Source organism: Oncorhynchus mykiss, chromosome 14 (assembly GCF_013265735.2).
Source record: "Oncorhynchus mykiss isolate Arlee chromosome 14, USDA_OmykA_1.1, whole genome shotgun sequence".
Lineage (NCBI taxonomy): Eukaryota > Metazoa > Chordata > Actinopteri > Salmoniformes > Salmonidae > Oncorhynchus > Oncorhynchus mykiss.
In genome coordinates this window covers 10,474,817-10,499,312 of record NC_048578.1, presented here as the reverse complement: position 1 = coordinate 10,499,312, position 24,496 = coordinate 10,474,817, and the positions used below count along the sequence as shown (strand labels likewise).

The window sequence follows — 24,496 nt, the reverse complement described above, 5'->3', positions numbered from 1 at the left end:
GCTCTCATAAAGTGTTTGATTAGATTTTCGATTACATTTTCATTGATATCAGAATGATTAGAGGGACAATAGAGTGTTGAGTACCAGGCAGTTATCAAGTTCGGTAAGCTACTAATGACCATCAGCAGCATCAAAGCTTGGAGAAGCCTAATTACCGTGACTAAATTTGACTGCCTTCATGACTCACGACCACCGATTTGGCGGTAATACGGTCACCGCAAAAGCCCTAGGATAGGGTGTGACTGCTTCTTTAAGACAGCTTCTCTGTCCCCTCTACTTACATGGGCATGCATCCTGTCAGGTGACCAGGGAGTAGTCACATTGTTTCTTGGAGAATGCATAGAAATGACCAAAATGCTCTTACACATGCTGTGTGTGCAGGGGGTGAGGGGTGATAATGGTGATGTTTGGGAGTGTGTGTGAGAGAGAGTGTGTTGGGTCTTCCAGGTGGGTTTATGTAATGGGGGATGTGAGAGCTAGGTGACAATAGGCTGACAGACAGATGTGGGGGGTGCTGTGAGGTGGGATCTGCTGTAGCCCTCCCATAAACCAGAGTAAAATGCCCTCCTTTAAGCACAGTGCTTATATTTACAACAGGGGTATAGCCTAACTGGCTGGCATGAAAATAAACCACAGGGAAAAACATCCTCCATTCGCTATTTAAGTACATAGATAACATGTATTTTTTCCTGCTGCCCCCGTTTTTGATACAGGTGCATGATAATGGTCCATTCTAAATCAAAACAAATGTCACACATATTATTTAGTATTTGTAAATACAAGATTAAATCAAGATTAGTCTGATGGGTGACAATATTAGCCAATCACTTGTGAATTATATATTATGACTTGTGAATCAGTCTTGTTTCAATCAGTCGCACACCTCATGTAGCCTAGCCCATAGGCCTATATGTTTTACTAAGGTTTGTATCACAACTAAAAGTGGACGAATAACTTTTTAAAATGCAGCATATTAATCTGCTTTACAAGGGGTGTAGAGCCTAACTGGCATAAACAGTGCCTTGCGAAAGTATTCGGCCCCCTTGAACTTTGCGACCTTTTGCCACATTTCAGGCTTCAAACATAAAGATATAAAACTGTATTTTTTTGTGAAGAATCAACAACAAGTGGGACACAATCATGAAGTGGAACGACATTTATTGGATATTTCAAACTTTTTTAACAAATCAAAAACTGAAAAATTGGGCGTGCAAAATTATTCAGCCCCTTTACTTTCAGTGCAGCAAACTCTCTCCAGAAGTTTAGTGAGGATCTCTGAATGATCCAATGTTGACCTAAATGACTAATGATAAATAAATACAATCCACCTGTGTGTAATCAAGTCTCCGTATAAATGCACCTGCACTGTGATAGTCTCAGAGGTCCGTTAAAAGCTTAGAGAGCATCATGAAAAACAAGGAACACACCAGGCAGGTCCGAGATACTGTTGTGAAGAAGTTTAAAGCCGGATTTGGATACAAAAAGATTTCCCAAGCTTTAAACATCCAAAGGAGCACTGTGCAAGCGATAATATTGAAATGGAAGGAGTATCAGACCACTGCAAATCTACCAAGACCTGGCCGTCCCTCTAAACTTTCAGCTCATACAAGGAGAAGACTGATCAGAGATGCAGCCAAGAGGCCCACGATCACTCTGGATGAACTGCAGAGATCTACAGCTGAGGTGGGAGACTCTGTCCATAGGACAACAATCAGTTGTATATTGCACAAATCTGGCCTTTATGGAAGAGTGGCAAGAAGAAAGCCATTTCTTAAAGATATCCATAAAAAGTGTTGTTTAAAGTTTGCCACAAGCCACCTGGGAGACACACCAAACATGTGGAAGAAGGTGCTCTGGTCAGATGAAACCAAAATGTAACTTTTTGGCAACAATGTAAAACGTTATGTTTGGCGTAAAAGCAACACAGCTCATCACCCTGAACACACCATCCCCACTGTCAAACATGGTGGTGGCAGCATCATGGTTTGGGCCTGCTTTTCTTCAGCAGGGAGAGGGAAGATGGTTAAAATTGATGGGAAGATGGATGGAGCCAAATACAGGACCATTCTGGAAGAAAACCTGATGGAGTCTGCAAAAGACCTGAGACTTGGACGGAGATTTGTCTTCCAACAAGACAATGATCCAAAACATAAAGCAAAATCTACAATGGAATGGTTCAAAAATAAACATATCCAGGTGTTAGAATGGCCAAGTCAAAGTCCAGACCTGAATCCAATCGAGAATCTGTGGAAAGAACTGAAAACTGCTGTTCACAAATGCTCTCCATCCAACCTCACTGAGCTCGCGCTGTTTTGCAAGGAGGAATGGGAAAAAATTTCAGTCTCTCGATGTGCAAAACTGATAGAGACATACCCCAAGCGACTTACAGCTGTAATCGCAGCAAAAGGTGGCGCTACAAAGTATTAACTTAAGGGGGATGAATAATTTTGCACGCCCAATTTTTCAGTTTTTGATTTGTTAAAAAAGTTTGAAATATCCAATAAATGTCGTTCCACTTCATGATTGTGTCCCACTTGTTGTTGATTCTTCACAAAAAATACAGTTTTATATCTTTATGTTTGAAGCCTGAAATGTGGCAAAAGGTCGCAAAGTTCAAGGGGGCCGAATACTTTCGCAAGGCACTGTATAAGCAGCATGTGAGTTTAAAGTTTTGGCAAGAACATTTTGGCCATAAAAATGCACCTTTATAATGAAATAATAATAATCGCATTTGCGGTCACTTTTGATAATGGTGTTTTCCACTAATGGAACATTCGTGCTTATATCCTACTACCATGTACACGTTGCTGCACTTATAATGTGAAGAAATAGCCTAATAGTTTATCAACATTTTAAGCTAAACATTTTGATCTGTTGCATCAGCCACATTGCATAAAAAAATATGTTTTGATGCTAGTGGTTGTATTCATTTGGGATCTATCACATCCCACAACTCTCCTAGAGTATGTTTGGAATATTTATTTCTCACACAGAATAGAATGTCAACTTTTGTACTATGGAGGGATAGTAGATTGACATAGGCTAGCACTTTTGCTGTTTGTTAGGCCTACTCATCTTGTTGGCTAACGAAATGTAAATGTGGACAGTTCTTCCAATATCTTCAATATGCACCTCGGAATTGGATAAGGACACACGCAGCTGCATCCCGATGCGTCTGTCTTAACTTTTAGGCTGTGAGAAAGACCCAATCACGTGACGGAGAGCCGTGTGAGTGAGAGAAGCTTCGGATTGTGCAGCACACTCAGGGAGAAGGGCACAACGCAGCACTCCAGGATGCAAAAGGCATGGATTTCTTTAGGGTGCATTACGGCCACAAAGGGGATGCCACCGTGAAATCCAAGTGCTTGTCAAATTGTGAATGAGAGACTATTGGAGCGTGTACAGCCTGCATAAAAAAAAGCAGAACTCATGCTTTTCAAGCAACTTTTTTCAAATCATCGTTAATGTCTCATCATGTAGCCTTACAATGTATTAAACATCAAAACATATAGCCCAACGTTTGTCGAACAACTAAAGTTACATTAATAACTCTAAATTAAGCATATAGGAGTACCCATTCCTTTGTTAACCACTCAACACAGAATAGTGTTGTGCGCACTCCCTCAAATCGTTTGGGAGAAAATATTTATATTTTATTCAGCTTTGTTCAATTGTATTCTTCATACTATAAAATAATATAAAATAATGTCACGGAATTATAAGCAAATCTGCCAAATGAACTAGTGTAGCCCACAGCCATTTGCCATAGCCACATCAGGACCTAACATAAGGACAACTCAGAGTCTGCTATTATTCTCTTCTGAAACAGACTACATTTTCTTCACATCATGCATCTTTAGACCTGTCTAAAATAAATCATGGATTTATTGTGAAGGTGTAGGCTATATTACATGGATTTATTTACTTTTTTAAATGGCTTGTAGTGGAAGCCAGGAGATGCTAAATGTGTTTATGTTAATTAACGGCCAATTATTGTGACACCGACAGATATTTGTTTGACAATCACCGGCAGACAACATTTTGTTGACTGCTACCATAACCCATCTTGATCCTCTCCTATTGTCTTAAAGGAGCAGTCACACCATAACCCATCTTGATCCTCTCCTATTGTCTTAAAGGAGCAGTCACACCATAACCAATCCTGATCCTCTCCTGTTGTCTTAAAGGAGCAGTCACACCATAACCCATCCTGATCCTCTCCTGTTGTCTTAAAGGAGCAGTCACACCATAACCAATCCTGATCCTCTCCTGTTGTCTTAAAGGAGCAGTCACACCATAACCAATCCTGATCCTCTCCTGTTGTCTTAAAGGAGCAGTCACACCATAACCCATCCTGATCCTCTCCTGTTGTCTTAAAGGAGCAGTCACACCATAACCAATCCTGATCCTCTCCTGTTGTCTTAAAGGAGCAGTCACACCATAACCAATCCTGATCCTCTCCTGTTGTCTTAAAGGAGCAGTCACACCATAACCAATCCTGATCCTCTCCTATTGTCTTAAAGGAGCAGTCACACCATAACCAATCCTGATCCTCTCCTGTTGTCTTAAAGGAGCAGTCACACCATAACCAATCCTGATCCTCTCCTATTGTCTTAAAGGAGCAGTCACACCATAACCAATCCTGATCCTCTCCTGTTGTCTTAAAGGAGCAGTCACACCATAACCAATCCTGATCCTCTCCTGTTGTCTTAAAGGAGCAGTCACACCATAACCAATCCTGATCCTCTCCTGTTGTCTTAAAGGAGCAGTCACACCATAACCCATCTTGATCCTCTCCTATTGTCTTAAAGGAGCAGTCACACCATAACCAATCCTGATCCTCTCCTGTTGTCTTAAAGGAGCAGTCACACCATAACCAATCCTGATCCTCTCCTGTTGTCTTAAAGGAGCAGTCACACCATAACCCATCTTGATCCTCTCCTATTGTCTTAAAGGAGCAGTCACACCATAACCAATCCTGATCCTCTCCTGTTGTCTTAAAGGAGCAGTCACACCATAACCCATCTTGATCCTCTCCTGTTGTCTTAAAGGAGCAGTCACACCATAACCCATCTTGATCCTCTCCTATTGTCTTAAAGGAGCAGTCACACCATAACCAATCCTGATCCTCTCCTGTTGTCTTAAAGGAGCAGTCACACCATAACCCATCTTGATCCTCTCCTATTGTCTTAAAGGAGCAGTCACACCATAACCCATTCTGATCCTCTCCTGTTGTCTTAAAGGAGCAGTCACACCATAACCCATCTTGATCCTCTCCTGTTGTCTTAAAGGAGCAGTCACACCATAACCCATCTTGATCCTCTCCTGTTGTCTTAAAGGAGCAGTCACACCATAACCCATCTTGATCCTCTCCTGTTGTCTTAAAGGAGCAGTCACACCATAACCCATCTTGATCCTCTCCTGTTGTCTTAAAGGAGCAGTCACACCATAACCCATCTTGATCCTCTCCTGTTGTCTTAAAGGAGCAGTCACACGATAACCCATCCTGATCCTCTCCTGTTGTCTTAATTAACTAAAGGGAGGCTTGGAGATGGCTAGAGGCACAGGTCCCTCTCTCTCAGGATGAAACTCTACATCAGAGAATTATCAACCTGTATCCTCCTCAGAAGAAAAGAGATATAGCAAGACATCATCTCCCCGGGAATATGAAAAATAACAACTTAATGTATAGCAGATATAGTCAACATGGACAATAGGAATGTATCCAGAGGAATTGACATAAGACAAGGAATGGGTCCATGATGAAATACTCTGACCTGTGGAGGTATGACTGGGGCTAGTAGAGCTAACACACACACACACACACACAAAACCAGAATGTAACCTGCCAAGAAGGCGACAGTTTGCTGTACCAGAAACACAGAGACAGGAAACAAAGGCTCCACGGCTCTGACTCCTATTAATAGGCCACAGTGGCAGAGAACAGCTGCTCCACCAACACAGCACATCCCACTGATAGAATAATGATAGAGGGAGAGAGAGTGAGGTAGTTGGAGAGATTGAGAAAATAAGAGAGAGATAGACAGAGAGGAGCGATGGAGAGAGTAAGAGAGAGAGAGCGAGGGAGAGAGTAAGAGAGGAGAGATAGGGAGGGAGCAAAAGAGGGAGCGAGAGATAGAGAGCGCAAGAGAGGGAGAGAGTAAGAGAGAGAGAGAAAGAAAGAGGAGACAGAAAGAGGGAGGGAGAGAGATAAAGAAAGATAGAGAAGGGGGATGGAAGCAGGGATGGAGGAAAACATAAGGAACATGGCGAGTCAGTAGAATAGTGTCGGTGGTGATGTAGGGGTGTTGGATAGGTAAGGTGTAGGGCACAGAGAAAGCTGTGATGGGGGATTGATGAATGGGAGGTGAGGGGAGACAGGCTAGAAGCAGAGAGACAGAGAGGGGGGGTGCTAAGTGACAGAATATGGCAAAATACACAGGAGAGAGATAGGCACCTTGTGAGTGTCAAGAAATGCAATGACTGTAGCATGCTGCAGAAAAGAAGGGAGGAAGAAAGAAAGATGGAGAGAATTAATGACGAGTGTGTATCCATGTATGAGAATGCAGAATCACATCTGTATATTTATGCATTTAATTCTCTGCAGCAAAGCAATGTATCTAAATCATGTGATCCATGCTAAATACAGCATCATTTGTAGATGTACATCTTTTAATATGCATCTGTGTGTCTATAGTATGACTGGGAATAAAAGAGAGATGCAAAAGAAGGAATGAAAAATAGAGAGAGAGAGAGAGAGAGTCAGAACAGTCTGTAGGGATGCAGGCAGGAGGAGGAATGTGGTTTCCATGGCAACCCGAGGTAGGCTGAGCTCTGGGTGTCCGTTCCAGCTCTGACTGCGCGTTGCACTGCAGCGGCCCTCGCCTCGCTCTCTCCATCCTCCCCCACTCTCTCCCTCTATTCCTCCCTCGCTCGCTCATTCACTCCATCCCTACCCTCCCCTGCCACCTCCTCGGCTCCCTCCCTCTCTCCATGCGAGAGAGATGAACTCAACACTATACACACCCATCTCCTTATTATCCAGACCCAGCTCTTCACTGAGCACCATTGAGTCCAACTGTACTGTCACAGTGGTGTTATGCAGATATTACATTATCATACGAGCACAGTGATCCTGTATCACCGTGTCTCAACCCAGGCAGCAGCCCCCTCCCCTCCCCCCGCCCCTTGCACTAGTTCTCGGCTCAGCTGAAAAGCCAGCATCTGCGGGCATTCTGCTGCCATGTGCCGCTGGGCATGTTGTGATTGGGAAGGCATGTGAAAACAAGGCATGCCATGGTACTGTACTGTTGTAGTAGGGAACATGGACAGGAGGCCTGCCCTTCCCTCCCTCCTTCCCTGAAAGACAGACACAGAGGCTGTGTGATAGCAGGTGAGTCACAACCCTGCATTCTAAGGTATCGTGGCCCACTACAAATGACAGTTTATTTTATTTTTATATCACCTTTATTTAACCAGGTAGGCTAGTTCAGAACAAGTTCTCATTTGCAACTGCGACCTGGCCAAGATAAAGAGTAGCAATTCAACACATATAACAACACAGAGTTACAAATGGAATCAACAAAACATACAGTCAATAATACAGTAGAACAAAATAAAACAAAAAGTCTATATACAGTGAGTGCAAATGAGGTAAGTTAAGGAAATAAATAGGTCATGGTGGCGAAGTAATTACAATATAGCAATTAAACACCGGAATGGTAGATCGGCAGTATAGATACTGGGGTGCAAAGGAGCAAAATAAATAAATAAATACCAGTATGGGGATGAGGTAGGTAGATAGATGTGCTGTTTACAGATGGGCTATGTACAGGTGCAGGGATCTGTAAGCTGCTCTGACAGCTGGTGCTTAAAGCTAGTGAGGGAGATGTGAGTCTCCAGCTTCAGAGATTTATGCAATTCGTTGCAGTCATGGGCAGCAGAGAACTGGAAGGAAAGACGACCAAAGGAGGAATTGGCTTTGGGGGTGACCAGTGAGATATATCTGCTGGAGCGCGTGCTACGAGTGGGTGCTGCGCGGGTGACCAGTGTGCTCAGATAAGGCGGGGCTTTACCTAGCAGAGACTTGTAGATAACCTGTAGCCAGTGGATGTGGCGACGAGTATGAAGCGAGGGCCAACCAACGAGAGAGTACAGGTCGCAATGGTGGGTAGTGTATGGGGCTTTGGTGACAAAACGGATGGCACTGTGATAGACTGCATCCAGTTTGTTGAGTAGAGTGTTGGAGGCTACTATATAGATGACATCACCGAAGTCGAGGATCGGTAGGATGGTCAGTTTTACGAGGGTATGTTTGGCAGCATGAGTGAAGGATGCTTTATTGCGATATAGGAAGCCGATTCTAGATTTCATTTAGGATTGGAGATGCTTAATGTGAGTCTGGAAGGAGAGTTTACAGTCTAACCAGACACACAGGTATTTGTAGTTGTCCACGTATTCTAAGTCAGAGCCGTCCAGAGTAGTGATGCTGGACGTGCGGGCAGTGATCGATTGAATAGCATGCATTTAGTTTTATTTGCGTTTAAGAGCAGTTGGAGGCCACGGAAGGAGAGTTGTATGGCATTGAAGCTCGTCTGGAGATTAGTTAACAGTGTCCAAGGAGGGGCCAGAAGTATACAGAATGGTGTCGTCTGCATAGAGGTGGATCAGAGAATCACCAGCAGCAAGAGCAACATCATTAATGTATACAGAAAAGAGAGTGATATACAGTATAATCATATTGTCAATCTTTGATGATTCATCATACATGCATCATACATGCATGATTTACATAGTCTAAACTGACAAACATACATTTGAAAATATGACAGCATGCCAAGTTTCAAGACGCTAAATACCATGAAATACCAGGCCCCATTATCTGCCCAGTGTTGACATATTGAGTTGAAACAGCTGTCAACATGCTTGCCACTTCCTTTTTTGACATAATGAACCCAAACTAAGCAATGTTTCAGCCTCAACCTTCCCAAATATCGAAAATGCTAAATATATGTTGAATTTCAGAAATCCACATCAGCAAAATCTACAACAATTCTGAATATTCTCATATCAACATTAGGATGAATTGTACTAAAGGCTGTGGTGGTTGTGTCATCACAACTGATATCACTGATTTGAGTCGCTGGGATAGTTCTGTGAGTCCGTGTGATGCATGCGCTGTAATGCCCTCTGATTATAAATATGTTCATAAGGTCACTGAGCTTAATGAAAAATAACAAACATCTCAGGACATTAAGGGCAGCCCTGTGATGACTCGTTGAGCAGGCTGAGAGAGGATATGTGAGAGAGACACTGATTGGGTGAAACTTTTTTGGGCTCTTTTACGTTATGGAGCGTTCATTTGACCCCTGGGTGACTGACCTTTGGTGTCTCGATGTGGGAGCAGCTCACCAGCACCGACACACGCTCCACCTTCTGAGGGCTCCTCCTTGTGGTCACTCGTACCTGCGACACTCCCTCCTCCCCAGAGTTCTGTAGGAAGGACACACAGGATGAAATAGATCCAAAACTTTTTCTGCTTATCATTTCCGACATTAGGTAGGCTATTTAGATACAGGAAATTTATCTTCGGTCATTTATTGATGCTCTAGAACACTAAATAAAGCCTTGCTCACCAGAATAATGTCATAAATCGATAGAATGAATGCATCATCAACAATATAGTTGACATCAGTAAAGTTCTCTTTCATTCCTACTTCTCTCCCACGGAGTAAAGATGTTTAGGGAAGATTTTCAGTGCAAAATGTCCAAATGACATCAGTTTCTCGACCGGTTTTACAGAAATGAAAAGCTGTGAAAACAATCAAACATGTTTATGATAGTATTTCAGTTCATCTTGGATGCATATCCTGGTTGAAAGTTAAATATGGTCAGCATTTATGTCGCTGAAAAAAAGCTAAGCACGCATTCACATTTCCTCAAGATTAAATAAATAAATGTATCATATTTCTCCACTCCTGTTCCCGAGAAACACAGTCAGTGTCCACACTTGGTGATAGTATATGAAACAGCTTGCACAGACTGCGAAAAACAACAGTTTACATGCCACAGTATCCTGTTTAAGTTCAGCCTATCCCAGGGATTTTATTTGGGTTCCTCAAAACTGGGATACGAGCTTATTTTGGGTTATTGTAAACGGGATATGATGTTTATATGCATCCACTCAAAAACAGAATACTTGAGTATCCCGACTAATAACAGGATATTGGTGTGCACGTAAACATGGCCATTGTTGTAGCAACATTTAAAATTAATCAAGGCAACATTCATCTGCGATGGAACAGGTTGAGTAATACAGCCGTTGGGCTCGCTTTCTGTCGACCTCTTTGCTAACCAGCATTGACTGACTGATATTTGTTGTGCAAACAGTCACCGGTGCCCCGCAGAACCAATGGAGAAAAGACAGAGTATAAACTGGACTGTCAAAGATCTACTAAACATGACAAACAATGGGATCATAGTGAAGAGAAATGAAAACTCAACCAATACATAGTGACAGTTGAGGAGGAGTAATCACTATGTTCCAGGCTCATACAGGACAGACTGGTAGCCTAAAGACTGTAACTGTATGAAATGATATAAGGACGTTGGCAGCTATTGATTCTTACACACTACGTATGTATTATTCAAAGCGGCAGTTAGATCTGACAGAGAGAGGGAGGCTTTTCCTACCTTCGAGCTGTTGAGTGTATTGCCACAGCTTAACCCGCACAGACCCTTAAGAGACAGCAGAGGGCAGCCTTTAGAGCAGGCCATGGAGTGCCTTAGACTGCCTGACGCAAGGTCACAAAAAGTGCTTGACAAAATTGCATTGATGATCAAGGCGCCAGCGGGTTCTTTGTCCTGATCTGTGTATAATAGACACGCTACACTCATAGAAGCATGCAGGCTAAACACATCTGTCGTCCTGTAAAAAAGGGCTCCCAAGTGGCGCAGCGGTCTAAGGCACTGCATCTCAGTGCTAGAGGTGTCACCACAGACCCTGGTTCGATCCTGCGCTGTTTCACAGACGTCCGTGATCGGGAGTCCCATAAGACGGTGCACAATTATTACAGCGTCGTCCGGGTTAGGGGACGGTTTGACCGGGGCAGGACGCCATTGTAAAATAAGAATTTGTTCGTAGCCGACTTACCTAGTTAAATAAAGGCTGAATAAATACATTTCAAATTAATGCTTGTAGATGTTTTGTCATTGCTGTTCCGTACTTTAACCAGACATGTAGATGTGTCGCTGCATGAGTCTGAATATGTTATCAGGGAGATGATAAGGGAGTTTTGCTTCGGCAGCTCTGTTCCCACATGGCAGTGCTGACAGGCAGGTCAACTGACACAAGCAGGGCTGAGGGTGCCCCCTGCCCTCTCAGCTGACCCCTCTGTCTAATAATGGCAGCTAGGAGGACGGCCTCGGCAACACTGGCAGGTCACTCATCACACACACACACACACACAAACGAAAGCACAGCACGCACACATGCACGCAAATGCAGTCACACATACACGTACACACACGCATGCAGTGTTCATAGACGCAAGCACACACGAACACACTGCAAAAGCACACGCACACACGGTTGAATGATGAGTCTATGAATGACTTATCATGAGTCAACAAACAGCATGCAGTATTCATTAGAAACATTCCTATTTCAAACTTGAACAGTCAAATAACAAGTAATGACAACTAAATAGACCAAATCACACAAGTATGACATTGGAATCACATTTGAGCTACAAACTAGATTCAGCTTTGCACAATGATAACCTAATATATTCAACTTTTCCATCAGGCCTCTTCCTCCCAAGTATCCCCCTCTTTTAACCAGTTTCATTCATTCCATCTCTACAGAAGCTATTATCCCCCTCACTTGCCTCTCTGCACCAAATCAGTGAATTTGCAGACTCATTTATTTTCCCTCCCATCCTCCACACAGGTGACAGCATGCCTCGAATGCTGATGAGGGCCTACTCACTGGCCAGCCACTGAGCTGAGCTGTCCCATTCACTAGCCCCCACTGCTAGGGCCTCCTCACTGGCCCCCACTGCTAGGGCCTAAGTAAGACCAAGGAACTGATCGTGGACTACAGGAAACAGCGGGGTGATCATGCCCCCATCTACAGCAATGGGGCTGCCGTGGAGCAGGTCAAGTTCCTCAGTGTCCAAATCACTAAGGACTTAAAATGGTCCACACACACATGCACAGTTGTGACAAAGGCATGACTGCGCCTCTTCTCCCTCAGGAGGTCAAAAAAGGTTTGGCATGGGCCCTCCAATACACAAAAAGATCTACGGCTGTACCATTAAGAGCATGTTGACTGGCTGCATCACTGCTTGGTATGGCAACAGCACCGCCCTCGATCGCATGGTGCAACATAGGGTGGTGTGGACAGCCCAGTACATCACTGGGACCAAGCTGCCTGCCATCCAGGACCTCTATATCAGGTAGTGTGAAAGGAAGGGTCGGAAAATCGTTAAGCCTCCAACCACCCAAGCCACTGATTGTTCTCTCTGCTTCCGCATGGCAAGCGGTACCGGTTCATCAAGTCTGACATCAACAGGCTCCAGAACAGTTTCTAACCCCATGCCATAAGACTGCTAAATAGCTACACAGACTATCTGAGTTGACCTTTGTATTTGATTCTTACTTTGCACTGTGTCTATGCACACTCACAGGGCCCTACACACTACACACACTGATATCCCAACACACATACACACACTCACTCAATTTGCTCACACACACATAATATGCACACACATTTATACTATAGACTATATACTATAGACTATATCCACACACACACTTTTACATTTTAGTCATTTAGCAGACACTCTTATCCAGAGCGACTTACTTAGTAGTGAGTGCATACATTTTCATACTTTTTTCATACTGGTCCCCTGTGGGAATCAAACCCACAACCCTGGTGCTGCAAGTGCCATGCTCTACCAACTGAGATACACAGGAACATACAATCATCATATATGCTGCTGTACTCTGTTTATCATATATCCTGATGCCTAGTCACCTTACCCCTATACAGGGCCCCCGAGTGCCGCAGTGGTCTAAGGCACTGCATCTCAGTGCTAGAGGTGTCACTACAGGCCCTGGTTCGATTCCAGACTGTATCACAACCGGTTGTGATTGGGAGTCCCATAGGGCGGCACACAATTGGACCAGCGTCGTCATGGGCTTGGCCGGGGTAGGCCGTCATTGTAAATATGAATTTGTTCTTAAATTGACTTGCCTAGTTAAATAAAAGGTTAAATATAAAATATAAATATCTACCTCACTACAGTATCCCTGCTTTGGGATGTAAATATTGTACTGGAACTGACCCTGTACAGTGCCTCGCGAAAGTATTCGGCCCCCTTGAACTTTGCGACCTTTTGCCACATTTCAGGCTTCAAACATAAAGATATAAAACTGTATTTTTCTGTGAAGAATCAACAACAAGTGGGACACAATCATGAAGTGGAACGACATTTATTGGATATTTCAAACTTTTTTAACAAATCAAAAACTGAAAAATTGGGCGTGCAAAATTATTCAGCCCCTTTACTTTCAGTGCAGCAAACTCTCTCCAGAAGTTCAGTGAGGATCTCTGAATGATCCAATGTTGACCTAAATGACTAATGATGATAAATACAATCCACCTGTGTGTAATCAAGTCTCCGTATAAATGCACCTGCACTGTGATAGTCTCAGAGGTCCGTTAAAAGCGCAGAGAGCATCATGAAGAACAAGGAACACACCAGGCAGGTCCGAGATACTGTTGTGAAGAAGTTTAAAGCCGGATTTGGATACAAAAAGATTTCCCAAGCTTTAAACATCCCAAGGAGCACTGTGCAAGCGATAATATTGAAATGGAAGGAGTATCAGACCACTGAAAATCTACCAAGACATGGCCGTCCCTCTAAACTTTCAGCTCATACAAGGAGAAGACTGATCAGAGATGCAGCCAAGAGGCCCATGATCACTCTGGATGAACTGCAGAGATCTACAGCTGAGGTGGGAGACTCTGTCCATAGGACAACAATCAGTCGTATATTGCACAAATCTGGCCTTTATGGAAGAGTGGCAAGAAGAAAGCCATTTCTTAAAGATATCCATAAAAAGTGTCGTTTAAAGTTTGCCACAAGCCACCTGGGAGACACACCAAACATGTGGAAGAAGGTGCTCTGGTCAGATGAAACCAAAATTGAACTTTTTGGCAACAATGCAAAACGTTATGTTTGGCGTAAAAGCAACACAGCAAAACACACCATCCCCACTGTCAAACATGGTGGTGGCAGCATCATGGTTTGGGCCTGCTTTTCTTCAGCAGGGTCAGGGAAGATGGTTAAAATTCATGGGAAGATGGATGGAGCCAAATACAGGACCATTTTGTAAGAAAACCTGATGGAGTCTGCAAAAGACCTGAGACTGGGACGGAGATTTGTCTTCCAACAAGACAATGATCCAAAACATAAAGCAAAATCTACAATGGAATGGTTCAAAAATAAACATATCCAGGTGTTAGCCTGTTAGAGCTCTAGGGGCGCTATTTCATTTTTGGATAAAAAACGTTCCCGTTTTAAGCGCGATATTTTGTCACGAAAAGATGCTCGACTATGCATATATACTTGACAGTTTTGGAAAGAAAACACTCTGAAGTTTCAGAATCTGCAAAGATTTTGTCTGTAAGTGCCCCAGAACTCATTCTACAGGCGAAACCAAGATGATGCATCACCCAGGAATTAGCAGAATTTCTGAAGCTCTGTTTTCCATTCTCTCCTTATATGGCTGTGATTGCGCAACGAATGAGCCTACACTTTCTGTCGTTCGCCCAAGGTCTTAGCAGCATTGTGACGTATTTGTAGGCATATCATTGGAAGATTGACCATAAGAGACTACATTTTCCAAGTGTCCGCCTGGTGTCCTGCGTCGAATTCGGTGCGCAATTGCCAGCTGCTTCTACTTTACCATTTGATTCAGGGGAGAAAGCATGTGTCCAAGAACGATGTATCAATGAAGAGATATGTGAAAAACACCTTGATGATTGATTCTAAACAACGTTTGCCATGTTTTCAGTCGATATTATGGAGTTAATTTGGAAAAAAGTTTGCGTTTTGAGGACTGAATTTATGGATTTTTTTTGGTAGCCAAATGTGATATATAAAACGGAGCTATTTCTAATACACAAGGAATCTTTTTGGAAAAACTGAGCATCTGCTATCTAACTGAGAGTATCCTCATTGAAAACATCAGAAGTTCTTCAAAGGTAAATGATTTTATTTGAAGGCTTTTATGTTTTTGTTAATGTTGCGTGCTGGATGCTAACGCTAATGCTAACGCTAAATGCTAACGCGAAATGCTAACTCTAGCTAGCTACTTTTACACAAATTATTTTTTTCCTATGGTTGAGAAGCATATTTTGAAAATCTGAGATGACAGTGTTGTTTACAAAAGGCTAAGCTTGAGAGATGGCATATTTATTTCATTTCATTTGCGATTTTCATAAATAGTTAACGTTGTGTTATGCTAATGAGCTTGCTGATAGATTTACACAATCCTGGATACAGGGGTTTTTTCATAGCTAAACGTGACGCAGAAAACGGAGTGATTTGTCCTAAACAAATAATCTTTCAGGAAAAACTGAACATTTGCTATCTGAGAGTCTCCTCATTGAAAACATCTGAAGTTCTTCAAAGGTAAATTATTTTTTTGAATGCTTTTCTGTTTTTTTGTGTAAATGTTGCCAGCTGAATGCTAATGCTAAATGCTACGTTAGCCATCAATACTGTTACACAAATGCTTGTTTTGCAATGGTTGAGAAGCATATTTTGAAAATCTGAGATGACAGTGTTGTTAACAAAAGGCTAAGCTTGAGAGCTAGCATATTTATTTCATTTCATTTGCGATTTTCATGAATAGTTAACGTTGCGTTATGGTAATGAGCTTGAGTCTGTATTCACGAACCCAGATCCGGGATGGGGAGATCAGAAAGGTTAAAATGGCCAAGTCAAAGTCCAGACCTGAATCCAATCGAGAATCTGTGGAAAGAACTGAAAACTGCTGTTCACAAATGCTCTCCATCCAACCTCACTGAGCTCGAGCTGTTTTGCAAGGAGGAATGGGAAAAAATGTCAGTCTCTCGATGTGCAAAACTGATAGAGACATACCCCAAGCGACTTACAGCTGTAATCGCAGCAAAAGGTGGCGCTACAAAGTATTAACTTAAGGGGGCTGAATAATTTTGCACGCCCAATTTTTCAGTTTTTGATTTGTTAAAAAAGTTTGAAATATCCAATAAATGTCGTTCCACTTCATGATTGTGTCCCACTTGTTGTTGATTCTTCACAAAAAAATACAGTTTTATATCTTTATGTTTGAAGCCTGAAATGTGGCAAAAGGTCGCAAAGTTCAAGGGGGCCGAATACTTTCGCGAGGCACTGTATATGCTATCCTTACTTACTTTATTGTCTTATTCTTATTTGTATATGTTTTTGTTCTACCTTGTTATTTTTAGTATCACATTGTTATATATTATTACATTGTTGGGGTTAGAGCATGCAAGAAAGGCATTTCACTGTACTTGTGCATGTGACAAATTCTTGAAACGCATCCCTGGCCCCAACTGCTAGGGTCTTCTCACTGGCCAACCACTGAGCTGAGCTGTCCCATCCACTAGCCCCCACTGTTAGGGCCTCCTCACTGGCCAGCCACTGAGCTGTCCCATCCACTAGTCCCCACTGCTGCGGCCTCCCTACATATAGCCCACACTGGACAGGCCGGAGGACGGGCCTGGGGATGGGGCTAGGGATGGGGCTGGGTATGGGGCTGGGGCTAGGGAGGGGCTGGGTATGGGGCTAGGGCTGGGGATGGGCTAGCCAATCCTCAACACTGTCACTAGTAACATTAGCTACAGTTCCACTGTACTAGTGACATGGTGACCAGCTGTAATGCAGGGAGGGAGGGCTGGGGAACATGTGCAGAGGATTTAGTTGTAAGCAGCACCAGGGTGTATCAGAGGAATGATGGGTGGGGCACTAGGTCTCTGGATAAAGCTTTTGACATGATGTGACGTGTGACCACAGTGTGTGTTTGGAATGGGCCAAGGAGATGAGGGTTTTGCACAATGATATCTGTCAGGTGAGCGTTAAATCTGACTGTAAATCATTGAATGAATGAAAATCTGATTATGGCAGAAAAATGATTGGTTCACTACAGTGTATTCCTATTAAGGTTTAATAGTTTAAGCTAGGAGGTACATATGGGAATTCCTAGAGAGAACAAATGCTTTAAAATTCTGCGAATGGAATCTTTCTATAACCATTCATTCAGACACACACCTTCAACAAATGAATCAGGTTCCTCTCTCCAGGCTTGACTCTCAGTCAGTAGGGTCACACACACTAAGCTTTTTGTGAACAAGTAGCAGCCATGAACGTGTTATGAAACCAAATAACTAGCCTGCTAATATTGTTGCACTCGCAAAGTCTAGGGGTCTTAGGCCGAGTTAACTGGTCTGCAACCTGATTTAAGCTGGGCATCTGAAAAATCTCTGTATGAGGACTGTCATGTGTACATGTGCCCAGGATACAGCAAACTTGCCGAATTCAGGTCCAGCTCCGTCTTAACTTCTTGGTCGGCCAGTCCAAGCAGATTATTCATATCTTCATGGTGACAAAACAAGTGTACAGTAAGCATGTTGTCCCCCACAAATGATGTAGTGCTCCTTCTTGTGTCAATTAGTAACAATTATTCCACCGTACGAGTAAGAGAAAAAAATGTATAACATTTTTCCCTTGCTGGAAATTAAAAGTTGATAATTGACTATGGCTGGTTCTGTCACGCCCTGACCTTAGATATCTCTGTTTTTCTATATATTTTGGTTAGGTCAGGGTGTGACTAGGGTGGGTACTCTAGTTTTTGTATGTCTAGGGTTTTGTATGTCTAGGGGGTTTTGTATGTCTATGTTGGCCTGATATGGTTCCCAATCAGAGAAGCAGAGAGCTGTTTATCGTTGTCTCTGATTGGGGATCATATTTAGGTAGCCATTTTCCTCATTTGTGTTGTGGGATCTTGTCTATGTATACAGTGCCTTGCGAAAGTATTCGGCCCCCTTGAACTTTGCGACCTTTTGCCACATTTCAGGCTTCAAACATAAAGATATAAAACTGTATTTTTTTATAAAGAATCAACAACAAGTGGGACACAATCATGAAGTGGAACGACATTTATTGGATATTTCAAACTTTTTTAACAAATCAAAAAACTGAAAAATTGGGTGTGCAAAATTATTCAGCCCCTTTACTTTCAGTGCAGCAAACTCTCTCCAGAAGTTCAGTGAGGATCTCTGAATGATCCAATGTTGACCTAAATGACTAATGATGATAAATACAATCCACCTGTGTGTAATCAAGTCTCCGTATAAATGCACCTGCACTGTGATAGTCTCAGAGGTCCGTTAAAAGCGCAGAGAGCATCATGAAGAACAAGGAACACACCAGACAGGTCCGAGATACTGTTGTGAAGAAGTTTAAAGCCGGATTTGGATACAAAAAGATTTCCCAAGCTTTAAACATCCCAAGGAGCAATGTGCAACCGATAATATTGAAATGGAAGGAGTATCAGACCACTGAAAATCTACCAAGACCTGGCCGTCCCTCTAAACTTTCAGCTCATACAAGGAGAAGACTGATCAGAGATGCAGCCAAGAGGCCCAGGATCACTCTGGATGAACTGCAGAGATCTACAGCTGAGGTGGGAGACTCTGTCCATAGGACAACAATCAGTCGTATATTGCACAAATCTGGCCTTTATGGAAGAGTGGCAAGAAGAAAGCCATTTCTTAAAGATATCCATAAAAAGTGTTGTTTAAAGTTTGCCACAAGCCACCTGGGAGACACACCAAACATGTGGAAGAAGGTGCTCTGGTCAGATGAAACCAAAATGGAACTTTTTGGCAACAATGCAAAACGTTATGTTTGGCGTAAAAGCAACACAGCCCATCACCCTGAAAACACCATCCCCACTGTCAAACATGGTGGTGGCAGCATCATGGTTTGGGCCTGCTTTTCTTCAGCAGGGACAGGGAAGATGGTTAAAATTCATGGGAAGATGGATGGAGCCAAATACAGGACCATTCTGTAAGAAAACCTGATGGAGTCTGCAAAAGACCTGAGACTGGGATGGAGATTCGTCTTCCAACAAGACAATGATCCAAAACATAAAGCAAAATCTACAATGGAATGGTTCAAAAATAAACATATCCAGGTGTTAGAATGGCCAAGTCAAAGTCCAGACCTGAATCCAATCGAGAATATGTGGAAAGAACTGAAAACTGCTGTTCACAAATGCTCTCCATCCAACCTCACTGAGCTCGAGCTGTTTTGCAAGGAGGAATGGGAAAAAATGTCAGTCTCTCGATGTGCAAAACTGATAGAGACATACCCCAAGCGACTTACAGCTGTAATCGCAGCAAAAGGTGGCGCTACAAAGTATTAACTTAAGGGGGCTGAATAATTTTGCACGCCCAATTTTTCAGTTTTTGATTTGTTAAAAAAGTTTGAAATATCCAATAAATGTCGTTCCACTTCATGATTGTGTCCCACTTGTTGTTGATTCTTCACAAAAAAATACAGTTTTATATCTTTATGTTTGAAGCCTGAAATGTGGCAAAAGGTCGCAAAGTTCAAGGGGGCCGAATACTTTCGCGAGGCACTGTATATGCTATCCTTACTTACTTTATCGTCTTATTCTTATTTGTATATGTTTTTGTTCTACCTTGTTATTTTTAGTATCACATTGTTATATATTATTACATTGTTGGGGTTAGAGCATGCAAGAAAGGCATTTCACTGTACTTGTGCATGTGACAAATTCTTGAAACGCATCCCTGGCCCCAACTGCTAGGGTCTTCTCACTGGCCAACCACTGAGCTGAGCTGTCCCATCCACTAGCCCCCACTGTTAGGGCCTCCTCACTGGCCAGCCACTGAGCTGTCCCATCCACTAGTCCCCACTGCTGCGGCCTCCCTACATATAGCCCACACTGGACAGGCCGGAGGACGGGCCTGGGGATGGGGCTAGGGATGGGGCTGGGTATGGGGCTGGGGCTAGGGAGGGGCTGGGTATGGGGCTAGGGCTGGGGATGGGCTAGCCAATCCTCAACACTGTCACTAGTAACATTAGCTACAGTTCCACTGTACTAGTGACATGGTGACCAGCTGTAATGCAGGGAGGGAGGGCTGGGGAACATGTGCAGAGGATTTAGTTGTAAGCAGCACCAGGGTGTATCAGAGGAATGATGGGTGGGGCACTAGGTCTCTGGATAAAGCTTTTGACATGATGTGACGTGTGACCACAGTGTGTGTTTGGAATGGGCCAAGGAGATGAGGGTTTTGCACAATGATATCTGTCAGGTGAGCGTTAAATCTGACTGTAAATCATTGAATGAATGAAAATCTGATTATGGCAGAAAAATGATTGGTTCACTACAGTGTATTCCTATTAAGGTTTAATAGTTTAAGCTAGGAGGTACATATGGGAATTCCTAGAGAGAACAAATGCTTTAAAATTCTGCGAATGGAATCTTTCTATAACCATTCATTCAGACACACACCTTCAACAAATGAATCAGGTTCCTCTCTCCAGGCTTGACTCTCAGTCAGTAGGGTCACACACACTAAGCTTTTTGTGAACAAGTAGCAGCCATGAACGTGTTATGAAACCAAATAACTAGCCTGCTAATATTGTTGCACTCGCAAAGTCTAGGGGTCTTAGGCCGAGTTAACTGGTCTGCAACCTGATTTAAGCTGGGCATCTGAAAAATCTCTGTATGAGGACTGTCATGTGTACATGTGCCCAGGATACAGCAAACTTGCCGAATTCAGGTCCAGCTCCGTCTTAACTTCTTGGTCGGCCAGTCCAAGCAGATTATTCATATCTTCATGGTGACAAAACAAGTGTACAGTAAGCATGTTGTCCCCCACAAATGATGTAGTGCTCCTTCTTGTGTCAATTAGTAACAATTATTCCACCGTACGAGTAAGAGAAAAAAATGTATAACATTTTTCCCTTGCTGGAAATTAAAAGTTGATAATTGACTATGGCTGGTTCTGTCACGCCCTGACCTTAGATATCTCTGTTTTTCTATATATTTTGGTTAGGTCAGGGTGTGACTAGGGTGGGTACTCTAGTTTTTGTATGTCTAGGGTTTTGTATGTCTAGGGGGTTTTGTATGTCTATGTTGGCCTGATATGGTTCCCAATCAGAGAAGCAGAGAGCTGTTTATCGTTGTCTCTGATTGGGGATCATATTTAGGTAGCCATTTTCCTCATTTGTGTTGTGGGATCTTGTCTATGTATACAGTGCCTTGCGAAAGTATTCGGCCCCCTTGAACTTTGCGACCTTTTGCCACATTTCAGGCTTCAAACATAAAGATATAAAACTGTATTTTTTTATAAAGAATCAACAACAAGTGGGACACAATCATGAAGTGGAACGACATTTATTGGATATTTCAAACTTTTTTAACAAATCAAAAAACTGAAAAATTGGGTGTGCAAAATTATTCAGCCCCTTTACTTTCAGTGCAGCAAACTCTCTCCAGAAGTTCAGTGAGGATCTCTGAATGATCCAATGTTGACCTAAATGACTAATGATGATAAATACAATCCACCTGTGTGTAATCAAGTCTCCGTATAAATGCACCTGCACTGTGATAGTCTCAGAGGTCCGTTAAAAGCGCAGAGAGCATCATGAAGAACAAGGAACACACCAGACAGGTCCGAGATACTGTTGTGAAGAAGTTTAAAGCCGGATTTGGATACAAAAAGATTTCCCAAGCTTTAAACATCCCAAGGAGCAATGTGCAACCGATAATATTGAAATGGAAGGAGTATCAGACCACTGAAAATCTACCAAGACCTGGCCGTCCCTCTAAACTTTCAGCTCATACAAGGAGAAGACTGATCAGAGATGCAGCCAAGAGGCCCAGGATCACTCTGGATGAACTGCAGAGATCTACAGCTGAGGTGGGAGACTCTGTCCATAGGACAACAATCAGTCGTATATTGCACAAATCTGGCCTTTATGGAAGAGTGGCAAGAAGAAAGCCATTTCTTAAAGATATCCATAAAAAGTGTTGTTTAAAGTTTGCCACAAGCCACCTGGGAGACACACCAAACATGTGGAAGAAGGTGCTCTGGTCAGATGAAACCAAAATGGAACTTTTTGGCAACAATGCAAAACGTTATGTTTGGCGTAAAAGCAACACAGCCCATCACCCTGAAAACACCATCCCCACTGTCAAACATGGTGGTGGCAGCATCATGGTTTGGGCCTGCTTTTCTTCAGCAGGGACAGGGAAGATGGTTAAAATTCATGGGAAGATGGATGGAGCCAAATACAGGACCATTCTGTAAGAAAACCTGATGGAGTCTGCAAAAGACCTGAGACTGGGACGGAGATTCGTCTTCCAACAAGACAATGATCCAAAACATAAAGCAAAATCTACAATGGAATGGTTCAAAAATAAACATATCCAGGTGTTAGAATGGCCAAGTCAAAGTCCAGACCTGAATCCAATCGAGAATCTGTGGAAAGAACTGAAAACTGCTGTTCACAAATGCTCTCCATCCAACCTCACTGAGCTCGAGCTGTTTTGCAAGGAGGAATGGGAAAAAATGTCAGTCTCTCGATGTGCAAAACTGATAGAGACATACCCCAAGCGACTTACAGCTGTAATCGCAGCAAAAGGTGGCGCTACAAAGTATTAACTTAAGGGGGCTGAATAATTTTGCACGCCCAATTTTTCAGTTTTTGATTTGTTAAAAAAGTTTGAAATATCCAATAAATGTCGTTCCACTTCATGATTGTGTCCCACTTGTTGTTGATTCTTCACAAAAAAATACAGTTTTATATCTTTATGTTTGAAGCCTGAAATGTGGCAAAAGGTCGCAAAGTTCAAGGGGGCCGAATACTTTCGCGAGGCACTGTATATGCTATCCTTACTTACTTTATCGTCTTATTCTTATTTGTATATGTTTTTGTTCTACCTTGTTATTTTTAGTATCACATTGTTATATATTATTACATTGTTGGGGTTAGAGCATGCAAGAAAGGCATTTCACTGTACTTGTGCATGTGACAAATTCTTGAAACGCATCCCTGGCCCCAACTGCTAGGGTCTTCTCACTGGCCAACCACTGAGCTGAGCTGTCCCATCCACTAGCCCCCACTGTTAGGGCCTCCTCACTGGCCAGCCACTGAGCTGTCCCATCCACTAGTCCCCACTGCTGCGGCCTCCCTACATATAGCCCACACTGGACAGGCCGGAGGACGGGCCTGGGGATGGGGCTAGGGATGGGGCTGGGTATGGGGCTGGGGCTAGGGAGGGGCTGGGTATGGGGCTAGGGCTGGGGATGGGCTAGCCAATCCTCAACACTGTCACTAGTAACATTAGCTACAGTTCCACTGTACTAGTGACATGGTGACCAGCTGTAATGCAGGGAGGGAGGGCTGGGGAACATGTGCAGAGGATTTAGTTGTAAGCAGCACCAGGGTGTATCAGAGGAATGATGGGTGGGGCACTAGGTCTCTGGATAAAGCTTTTGACATGATGTGACGTGTGACCACAGTGTGTGTTTGGAATGGGCCAAGGAGATGAGGGTTTTGCACAATGATATCTGTCAGGTGAGCGTTAAATCTGACTGTAAATCATTGAATGAATGAAAATCTGATTATGGCAGAAAAATGATTGGTTCACTACAGTGTATTCCTATTAAGGTTTAATAGTTTAAGCTAGGAGGTACATATGGGAATTCCTAGAGAGAACAAATGCTTTAAAATTCTGCGAATGGAATCTTTCTATAACCATTCATTCAGACACACACCTTCAACAAATGAATCAGGTTCCTCTCTCCAGGCTTGACTCTCAGTCAGTAGGGTCACACACACTAAGCTTTTTGTGAACAAGTAGCAGCCATGAACGTGTTATGAAACCAAATAACTAGCCTGCTAATATTGTTGCACTCGCAAAGTCTAGGGGTCTTAGGCCGAGTTAACTGGTCTGCAACCTGATTTAAGCTGGGCATCTGAAAAATCTCTGTATGAGGACTGTCATGTGTACATGTGCCCAGGATACAGCAAACTTGCCGAATTCAGGTCCAGCTCCGTCTTAACTTCTTGGTCGGCCAGTCCAAGCAGATTATTCATATCTTCATGGTGACAAAACAAGTGTACAGTAAGCATGTTGTCCCCCACAAATGATGTAGTGCTCCTTCTTGTGTCAATTAGTAACAATTATTCCACCGTACGAGTAAGAGAAAAAAATGTATAACATTTTTCCCTTGCTGGAAATTAAAAGTTGATAATTGACTATGGCTGGTTCTGTCACGCCCTGACCTTAGATATCTCTGTTTTTCTATATATTTTGGTTAGGTCAGGGTGTGACTAGGGTGGGTACTCTAGTTTTTGTATGTCTAGGGTTTTGT

General features: G+C 42.9%; 1 protein-coding gene across 2 annotated transcripts in view; it reads right to left on the bottom strand.

Moving 5' to 3' along the window:
• The window catches only part of LOC110488767 (discs, large homolog 3 (Drosophila)), a 152,216-nt gene that overhangs the window by 89,946 nt on the left and 37,774 nt on the right, over window positions 1–24,496 (bottom strand). For both annotated transcript variants that reach the window (XM_021561115.2, XM_021561120.2), the window contains exon 4: window positions 9,382–9,492. In XM_021561115.2, the coding sequence (XP_021416790.1) occupies window positions 9,382–9,492 (111 nt within the window). The remainder of the gene's footprint in view (window positions 1–9,381; window positions 9,493–24,496) is intronic.